The sequence below is a fragment of the Piliocolobus tephrosceles genome, chromosome 15, assembly GCF_002776525.5.
Source record: "Piliocolobus tephrosceles isolate RC106 chromosome 15, ASM277652v3, whole genome shotgun sequence".
Classification (NCBI taxonomy): domain Eukaryota; kingdom Metazoa; phylum Chordata; class Mammalia; order Primates; family Cercopithecidae; genus Piliocolobus; species Piliocolobus tephrosceles.
The window spans coordinates 43,972,260-43,982,962 of NC_045448.1; the positions used below are offsets into that span (position 1 = coordinate 43,972,260).

Below are 10,703 nucleotides of genomic sequence, written 5' to 3' on the forward strand. Positions count from 1 at the left end.
GTGGGAAAGGAAGTAAAATAAATCAGGGAGCAAGTATAATATTATCATTATCAATATTATCCCTCTATTATTACTTTCTTTTATCGATTTGAAATGGAATTGAAAATTTTGGTATGTATCTTCTTAGCCTTGCTACTTCTCTTGGTTTCGATTTAAGGTAATAGGGTCTGTCACTTTTTTCCTATAAAATGTTTGTTTATGCTATACTTTAATTTTTGAAATCACTTAAATTGATAGTCATTCATTTGGGGCAATGCTCTCAGTAGTGGCTAAATGTAAAACTAGTCCATAATATTGCTGTCATGTTTATGGGAGAGCGTGGCAGCAAATTTAATGGCTAAACTAATTTAGAATCTTTTTTTCTCCACGTAGCAAATCAATATGTGTGGATCAGAATAAACCACTGTTTATCACAGCAGGATTGGATTCTTTCAGTCAAATAGGTTAGTGAACTTATTAAGGTTGTTCAATCTTTTTTTAATTGCTTATTGATTTTATCCTACTCCATGTTCACTTTGTCTCCAACATACTCCTGTTTCTGGTTTCATTATCATTGCTGTTATTTCCTGTGTGTTTGTTTATATGCCCAGCATTAATGTAACATGCATCACATTGACATGTTTGTGATGGAAGGGATGTCACCACATAAGAGACTGATTTCTCATTTCTGATCTCTATTCCACTGAAAAACAAATTGCGTGTATTTTCTTTCCCCCACTGATTTCCAGGTACTTTTAAATTTTAGCTCCTTGGATTTAAGGAAGCTAGGAGCATAGAGTAGTGAGGAAATTCAAAGCTACATATTACGGGCAATTGGCAAGTATATGAGAGATTGAAAAATAAGTCAAAAAGAACACGTTTGTAACAATTAGGTATGATTTGATTTTTTGTCATGAAATAGCATGTCTCATCTGATGGAATGTATTTCATAAACTCATAGACTCTACAGGCTTCTGAATCAAAAGGAAGTTTAAGAGTTTGTATCTCAAGCCCCTTACCTTCCCACAGAAACTGTTTTCATTGTGAAGCTCTTTGAACCTCATACTTCTTTATTCTCTGCAGGTGACATAGTTTGCTTTTAATACTCTAATGGGCAGTAGGGGTTTTTTTTTTGTTTTGTTTTGTTTGTATTCCCCATCCTCTATTAGTCTTACAAGCTAAAGGTGACTTGACTTCAAATATAGAAATCTTTGTAATGAGATTACAGATTAATTGGAATGAAAGGAATGGAGGTGATTTTGCTTAATGAATGGTCATGGAGTCTGATGTTTATGATTATCATTAGTGCCAACTTAATTCCAGTAGCAGTGAGAATCACTATTGTACTGATAGATAATGCTGATGGAATTCTTTTGCCTCTATGAATAGTTGGAGGCCAGAAGAGAGTTCATAATTACTGAATTTTGAAATCATGGAGCTTAGATCTCGTCAGAATTAAAAACTTTTGCTCTGTGAAAGCCCATGTGAAGAAGATGAATAGACATGCCACGGTCTGGGAGAAAAGAATTTCAAACCACATACATGACAGAGGACTAGTGTTTAGAGTATGTGAACTCAACAGAAAAATAAACAATCCATTTAGAACGTGGGCAAAAGACATAAGCAGACATTTCATCAGAGAGGACATAAAAATAGCAAAGCAGCACATGAAAAGGTGTTTAATATTGTTAGTCATTAGGGAAATGCAAATTGAAACCGCAATGAAATATCACTATACACTTAACAGAATACCTTAAATAAAAAACAGTGACACCACCAAATACTGGCAAGGATGCAGAGAAACCAGATCTCTCATACATTGCTGGTGGGAGTGTAAAATGGTACAGCCACTCTAGAAAACAGTTTAACAGTTTCTTATGAAACTAAACTTGCAACTACCATATGACCTAAAAATTGTGCTGTTGGGCGTTTATCCAGGATAAATGAAAACTTAAATTCCACACAAAAAATCTCTAGGCAATGTTCACAGCAGCTTTATGTGTAGTAGTCAAAACCTAGAAACAGCCCAGAAGTTGTTCAGCAGGTGAATGACTAAACAAACCGAGGTACATCTGTAGCAGAGAAAACTGCTCAGCCACACAAAGGAACAAATGACTGATACACACAGCCTGGGTGAATCTCCAGGGAATCATGCTGAGTGAAAAGCAGCCAATTATAAAAGATTACATACAGTGTGATTCTATTTATGAAAAATTTTGAAATGAAAAACATTTTAGAAATGGAGGCAGATTAGTGGTGGTCAGAGGGTAGGGACAGGACTGTGGATGGGGAGACGAGAGGAGGGCTCAGGAAGGAGGAGGTTATATCTATAAAAGGGCAACACAGGATCCTTGTGCTAGTGGAATTAAGTTGGCATCTTGACTGTGGTAGCAGATACATGAACCTATGCAGGTGATAAAATTGTATAGAACTTAATATACACACAGACACACAAAGGAATACAAGTAAAACTTGGCAAAGCTGAATAACATCAGTGGAGCATATCAATGCTTTTCCCACCAAAGTGGTAAGGATGTCCTGGAAGATCACCAGCAAAACAGTTTTGGTGAACAATAGATGTTGGAAATAGAAAGAATGGGAAATATCCAATTACAAATTGTAAATGGCAGCAAATTTTTAAATTTTTCAAATTAAATTATACAAGTAATACATAAAGATATCTCCTTGTAAAAAGGTAAAAGAGTATATACAAGGAACAAATCTGTGTTCTTTCCAATTTCCTGTGCCCTTACACACATGTATATAGTGTAGAAAAAACTATTTGCTTTAAACATAATTATATGTTCAGTCTATATCACTTTTGGAATTTCCCTTTTTTATTAAATATACCTTATTATTCAATACCTTTTTATTCAATATACCAATATACCTTAGTAGTTTTTCCATGTTAATGCTACATATGGATCTATTTCTTATTTTAACTGTTGGATAGTGTTACAGAGCATGGGTATGCATAGTAATTAATGCACTGTTCACCACTGATGAATATTTTGTTTCTAGGTCAATTTATTCATTGATAACAAATGATGCTGCAGTGTGAAATCCTTAATACAGTACCAGTTTGCAGGTGTTTCTAGGGCAAACACTACCAAGAACTAGAATTACTGGTTAATAGGATGTAGATACAGGTACAGATACAGGGTGTGGAGAATGAGAGTTACAGTTTACCAATTACTCTTTGGCTCCTCTTCTTTCAGTATTAGAATCTGTCCCAATGACCTTGCTGTGCTGGGTAGGGTAAATTTTATATTAAGGAGAGGGAAAATGAGTGAACTGAGATGTATACCTTTGTTAGTGTCATTTCTTTTATTGGCAGAATTTGTAATATTTTAATCAATGCAGTCATTTGAAGTAAAACTTGCTATTTTAGGATCTCCTCCTATTCCTGAAAATGACATTGGAAAGCTTCATGCCCACTCACCAATGGAGTTGTGGAAAAAAGTGTATGAAAAGCTCTTTCCACCAAAGGTACATATTTCTAATTTTTTAAAAGCAAGATTTTTAGCACCATCTAACAGTTATAGGAAATGTGCCAAAGGGCCTATTATGATAACTTTGTTTTTATCTCTTCTGCTCAAAAATCAATTAAACATTGCTGAAAATGTAAATAGGCACTGTGGTGATTAAAAAAAAAAAATCAGACATGGTTCCTGCTCCACTTTCAAAGATAGTTATATGGTTGTTAGAGAAGGGAGAGACAACTGAAAGGGGACCTGGTGGAATTGGAAGCAGGCCTCAGTGGTGATGAAAAAAGCTTGAAAGATCATAGAGAGCCTTTGTGGTAGGCTGAGGAATGGGAGCTTGGTTTATTAGGCAGATGGTAGCCATTGAATTTTGGGTTATGGGCATGAAGTGATTTGGAGATTTGTAATTTCAGAGTATTAACACACTGAAAAATATCAAGGACCCTGCAAGAGATCCTCAGTATGCTGAAAGTGAAGTTGATGAGATGAGAATTCAGAAGGATCAGGTATTATCTTAAACATTTACTTAATTTCATCTGAAGGTTTTTCTTGTTGTTGTTGTAGTTGTTGTTTTGAGATGGAGTCTCACTCTGTTGCCCAGCGTGGAGTACAGTGGCGCAATCTCGGCTCACTGCAAGCTCCACCTGCTGGGTTCACGCCATTCTCCTGCCTCAGTCTCCCGAGTAGCTGGGACTACAGGCGCCCACCAGCGTGCCTGGCTAATTTTTTTTTTTTTTTTTTTGTATTTTTAGTAGAGACGGGGTTTCACCATGTTAGCCAGGATGGTCTCAATCTCTTGACCTCGTGATCCACCCACCTTGGCCTCCCAAAGTGCTGGGGTTACAAGCGTGAGCCACCGCGCCTGGCCTTATCTGAAGTTTTATCACAAAACCTGGAGTGCCTTGGGAATTCCTTACATTTTTCTCAATGTATTTTCTTAGTGTTTCTTTTTTACTGTTAAAATTATTTAAGTAGTACATCTATTTAAATAACACACTAATAGTATACTGTAGAAAAAAATAAAAATTTGATATGAATAAAGAAAAAGTTTTAAATCACCTGTCATCCCACCACCCAGACATGACTTGATGTTCACATAAACCTTTTTGATTTTCTAGTTTACATCATATTAAAGATGAGTAGTGATTCTTACCTTGCTGCTGGAGAGATATTTTCTTAATACTCTTTGGTTTGTGGAATTACATAAAAAGTTTTGTTTTTGATTAGGAAATTCAGACATACCTGTACTTTCCTTGTACCAGAAAACGTATCTTGCCCAGTTAAGGACTGAAAGCACACAGACATACCTGACAGAACCCGGGATCTCTCAGGAAAATGCTTAAAAGTGAACACTACCATCCCGTGTATCCCTAGACAGCCCCATTTGAACACACAAATCTGATGTCAGAATGTAAGAGTTGGTAAACTCACCATGACCCAAATACTTAGAGTTTTCCTTTCTTTTTTGTTTTTGAAACGGGTCTCACACTGTCACCCAGGCTGAAGTGCAGTGGCGTGACCTCGGCTCACTGCAACCTCTGCCTCACGGGTTCAAGCAATTCTCTGCTTCAGCCTCCTGAGTGGCTGGGATTACAGGCACCCGCCACCATGCCCAGCTAATTTTTTTGTTTTTTTTTTAGTAGAGACGGGGTTTCACCATCTTGTCCAGGCTGGTCTTGAACTCCTGACCTCGTGATCCACCCACCTTGGCCTCCCAAAGTGCTGGGATTATAGGCGTGAGCCATCGCGCCCAGCCAAGATTTTTCTATAAACAAACAAGCAAACTTAAGTTTTAGTTTGATTTGATAAAATGAGACATTGTACAGAATCTGTCCTTATATGAGTAAACTTATGTATGGTAAGCACTAGATTGAAAGCCCTGGCAACTTCTCAGGCGGCAGCCACATTTTTTTGAGGGTAACCTGAAAACAGCTATCAGCTGGAAGCAGGAGCCAGGGCATTCTTCTCAGCATTCACCTGCAGGGGGCCCTTGGAGAAGTAAGCAAAACATTTTATGTAAACGGTCCAGAAGACTTTTGAAAAATATGCCATGAATATTTAGAGGTTTTGTAGCTGTAGCAAAGTGAGAGGCATGTTGTAGAAACAGTAAAATGACCTCATGTAACCCTTATTATGTTTCCAGTTTGGATGTAAGGATTAGTTGGAAGTCATCCCTGATTAATATTTATCTAGGGGTCAATGATTAACTGTTGTTATTGATAAGAATATCTGTATATATTGCATAATGATCACTTTGATTAAGTTCATATATATCAGTATTATTAAAGGATTAGGGTATTTGTGAGCATCATGAATTTTCACATTCAAATCTGTCTTCTCTAAATGACTTAAAACTGTAAGAATTCTGTGTGGAAAAGGAAGGCAGCCCCACAGTACCCATATCACCCTTCATTCATCTCTTGTGTCTCACTGCCAGCAGATCACCAATTCCTATCGTCTCTTGGTTCAAGATGTTTTTTAACCTACCTGAAAAGTTATGCTATCCTAAGTTTGCCTCTAAACCACTTTTATTCGTGTGGTTCTAGATGAATTGCATTGATTCCAGATTGCACACATAGGACCTTAGCATAATTTTATGCTTTAGCTTTAAAGATACCCTAATGATTATCAGTGTTGTTGCTGTTATTTCATTGATAATCTGAATCTAAATTTTGACATTCTACTATACAGCATTTTTAATTTGAATATTATTTCATACTCTTTCACGCGTAGGTGTGAGACCTTAAGTTGTTTCCAGTTGTGTGCTGTGAGGTCAGTCCTCAAGGATCTGAGGATTGGTAGGAAGACCCCTTTCATCTTTCCTGCAGACTTAGTAGGGTCTTTCGTGATTAGCCCTCTTTAATTAAAGTTCTGTCTTTGCCAGACTTCACATGGGCAGCAGAAAATACTTTAGTAGTATTTTCTACTTTTTAAAAGCCCTCTAGCTTTAAAGCAGTCCTGATTTTAAGGGAATGTCAATGTGGAAAGCACTTGCTGAGCCCTTCTACCTCTTTTGTGTTTTTTTCTTTTTCTTTGATACTGCATCTTGCTCTGGCATCCAGGCTGGAGTGCAGTCGTGAGATCATGGCTCACTGCAGCCTTGAACTCCAGGGCTCAAGCGATCCTCGCATCTCAGCCTCTCAAGTAGCTGGGACTACAGGCACACATCACCATGTCAGGATAATTTTTTCCTTTTTTGTTACCCAGGCTGGTCTTGAACTCCTCTCCTAAAGCAGTCCTCCTGAGTTGGCCTCCCAAAGTGCTGGGATCACAGGCGTGAGCCACTGTACCCAGCTTCTTTTCTATATTTTTGTTAAGGCAAAAAAAAAAAAAAAAAAAAGTTACAGTTAACATTTATTTTTAAGGTCTTCTTGGCCAACCACAGATATCTTTTGAAAATTTTCTTACTTGCTATCCCTTTAAAACATCAATGTATTATTTTGAGGACATATCATTGTCATATTGAAGATCTAGTGGACTTGGTGGGTTCTGTCTCACATTGGTTATTCCTTTTTCTCCCTCTGGCGTGGCCTGTGTGATAGCCCTAGTTTTCTCACAGTCTGCTGTCTGCAAAAGGGAGATACTACTAGCAAAGAATCTCAAAACAATGTTTTCACCTTTGTCCTTGGTAAAAATAATTTAACTTCCAGTTAAAGACAAAGTTTGCAGTAAACAATTTGTTTATTCTTTATGAGTTAATCTTTAAAACCACAGTGGTAGATAACTGGTGAACTGGATTAACTTTATTAGGAAAAAATAAAACAAGCTGTAAAGAGTACATATGATTATTACCATGAAAATTCTTCCGAGAATCCAGTGAGGAAGTTAAAAAAAAAAAACAAGGAAAAATTCTTCCAAAGTCTGTATACCATTTTGAAACATTTAACATTCAAATTTTAGTAACTTAGAGTATAGGTATGAAAGGGACAATCTGGCCGGGCGCGGTGGCTCAAGCCTATAATCCCAGCACTTTGGGAGGCCAAGACGGGCGGATCACGAGGTCAGGAGATCGAGACCATCCTGGCTAACACGGTGAAACCCCGTCTCTACTAAAAAAAAAATACAAAAAACTAGCCAGGCGAGGTGGCGGGCACCTGTAGTCCTAGCTACTCAGGAGGCTGAGGCAGGAGAATGGCGTAAACCCGGGAGGCGGAGCTTGCAATGAGCTGAGATCCGGCCACTGCACTCCAGCCCGGGCGACAGAGCGAGACTCCGTCTCAAAAAAAAAAAAAAAAGAAAGGGACAATCTGCGATTTTTCTGAAAATTAGAATGGCTTTTCTTTTCATAGCAACTGTGAACTTCAGTTATGTTAGCCAAAGGGCAATGATTGCCTTATCTTGCAGAGTAACCACATTTTGTTTATTTGAAGTGGTGATAACCTTTGTACAGTTATTTAGACATTGAACAACATGTAGAAGGCCAAGAGGCATCCCCTTAGATGGCCCCTTTTACATGTCAGTTGCCTTGTGCAGGATAGCCACCTCCACTAAAATTTATTTATGAATTGTAAAGGTAACATATACTCATTGTGAAAAAATTCAAAAGATATAGATAGATGTATATAAAATAGAAAATGGAAGTATCTTGCCCTCTCCCTAGCTGTGTGCTTTTTTCATATGGCACATACTATTTTTTCATGTGGCCACTTTTATTTTTGCTGGCTGCCTTGGAAGCCACCTGTGAATGAACGCTAATTATTTAATCAGTCCTTACTGGAGGACGTCAAAGTTGTTTCCAGCTGTGCTCGGATAGAGCAATGAGTTTCCTTCTCTTTACATCCTTGTGCATTGCTCTATTGTTATGTGTGATAGATTTCTAAAAGTAAAATCACTGGGACAAAGGATACACACACAAACATACATACACACACACACTTTTTTGTGGAATTACATAAAGAGTTTTGTTTTTGATTAGGACATTCAGACATACCTGTACTTTCCTTGTACCAGAAAACGTATCTCACCCAGTTAAGGACTGAAAGCACACAGACATACCTGACAGAACCCAGGATCTCTCAGGAAAATGCTTAAAAGTGGACACCACCATCCCGTGTATCCCTAGATAGCCCCATCTGAACACACAAGTCACCCAGGCTGGAGTGCAGTGGCGCAATCACAGTTTACTGCAGCCTTGACCTCCCAGGTTCAAGCAATCCTCCCACCTCAGACTTCCAAGTAGCTGGGACCACCGTGCATACCACTATGCCTGGATAATTAGTTTTCTCAGTCTTTATAGAGACACGGTCTCCCTATGTTGCCTAGGCTGGTCTGAAATTCCTGGGCTCAAGCAATTCTCCTGCCCCAGCCTCCCAAAGTGCTGGGATTATAAGCATGAGCCACCGCACCCAGCCTGGGTATATGTTTTTAAAATATTTTTCTAATTTCAACCAAGTTTTTGATAAGAACTAACAGGAAACAATTAAAAATAAGAGCACCTTTGAATACTTGAAGGATGACAATGTCTACTTCATTAGTTGAAAGACGATTCATATGTATTATGTAGTTTATGTACATAATTTTGTCTGAAAGTTTAATAAATTCTTCTCTGAGTGCTGCTTAGCAGCACAGAAACTCTGAAGACTGTATTTCTAGAAAATAAGTCCTAAGCATAATCATTTACAAAATAATTGTCACGAAATCTTTACAATGATAATGCTACTAAGGATACATTGTTATATCTAAAAAATGAGGAAGCAGTTTTAACGTACCTCCTTGAATTCTTAAGTTGATTTTTCTTAAAGTAATACATATTTTTGTTTTAGGAACTGGAACGGTACAAAAGAAGTTCTTCCAAGTCTTGGAAACAAATCGAGCTTGATTCTTGAACCTAATTCAATTGTTGTATATTTATTTCTTCTTTTCCAAGTACAAATAAGATTATATTATGAATTAACTATTGTGGCAATATGTGAAGAAAGTTAAACTGTATAATTTGTGAAAGGACAAGCTGGATTTCTTGGACTAGTGCTCCCCCTGTATATCTTGAAGCTTTTTAAAAGGAAAAAATATTGTAGAACCGTGTGTAATTTTTTTTTCAAATAAAAGAATCTTCTACTACCTACCTCTAACATGTTTAAGTGGTATATACTCAATTCAGCATGTATAAGTTTCTGCTTATATGTTTTTAGGAATATAAAAGTAAGAGTATTTGGTTACAGTTTTAAATGCAAGGTTAAGTGCCCATGTTAGACACATTCTTTCTAAGAGGCGTTCTCAGCTGTAGCTGCGAGGAAACCGGAATTGGGTTCACAGATGTCAAAACTTGACTCTGAACAGTGAGGCGCAAGAAGCACCTGAAATAGGAGATGCACATTACTGGGTCCCCACACCTAGAGAGTCACCATCCGTGGTCTGGAATGGGGCGTTTTTAATCAGCACCCATTGCACCCCTCTGTGAGACTGACACATTTATTTTAAATACCACTTTTTGAAGAACAGGCACATTTAACGAGATATCCTATCAAGAAGCAGGACAAAACATCACGTGTTGGGGATAACCAGGATTATTTCCAAGGTGGGATAGCCTTTAAGAAGCCGTTCCAATCTGTAGATTTGTGTACCTGCTAGCCAAGTTCATTTTGAGTAAGTATAATTGCTGTGATTAAAAATGATTTATTCTGTGTTCTTCCATAGCCACATGTAAAATATGTTGACTCCCAGCTTCAGATAAACACATTTACTACCCCAAGGGAGTGGTGTCTGAGCAGATAGCAAGCCATCTGCTTATTGCAGCGAACCAGGACTTCATAAATTATTTGCAGTATGTATGGTTCTGACACCCTTGAGAACAGAATTTTCAGCATGTTTCCAAGGAACCTCAGTCTTAAGCACAGGCTTCTTGCTGAGTGCTATGGAAAAAGAGATCCCTTTAAATTTACAGTGAACATTATGATCTCAGAAACATCACTGACTTGGTGGGAAGAAAGCCTGTTCCACAAGAGTAATAGGAATTGCTATTATATACTTTGATTTTCTTACACATCACTGTCCATTTTTGACTTGAGACACAGACTGTCACATGTTGAAAGCCATTGTGTTTTTCTAAGGTGCTATCACTAACATTTAATAGCTTGAAGTCACGTGTGATGTCAGTTTTCCAAATGTTTCTGAGCTAGAATGAAATTCATCTGCATATGAATAGTAGAAAATGTTTCCACTTATGTTGTACACCCATATCTTTAGTAAGTTGAAATCAGTGATTTCAAAAGAGGTTCCTGTGGGACTCTCTTTGAACTACTG

General features: G+C 37.7%; 1 protein-coding gene across 2 annotated transcripts in view; it reads left to right on the forward strand.

Moving 5' to 3' along the window:
* Positions 1 to 10,703, forward strand: part of DYNC2LI1 (dynein cytoplasmic 2 light intermediate chain 1) — a 55,830-nt gene that overhangs the window by 27,847 nt on the left and 17,280 nt on the right. The window contains exons 10-13 of one of the 2 annotated variants that reach the window (XM_023195726.1): positions 373 to 443; positions 3,371 to 3,468; positions 3,878 to 3,970; positions 9,903 to 10,046. In XM_023195726.1, the coding sequence (XP_023051494.1) occupies positions 373 to 443; positions 3,371 to 3,468; positions 3,878 to 3,970; positions 9,903 to 10,031 (391 nt within the window). In that variant the 3' untranslated portion in view covers positions 10,032 to 10,046. Of the gene's footprint in view, positions 1 to 372; positions 444 to 3,370; positions 3,469 to 3,877; positions 3,971 to 9,226; positions 9,533 to 9,902; positions 10,047 to 10,703 lie in introns of those variants that run through there. The other variant, XM_023195727.1, reaches the window with a different exon arrangement.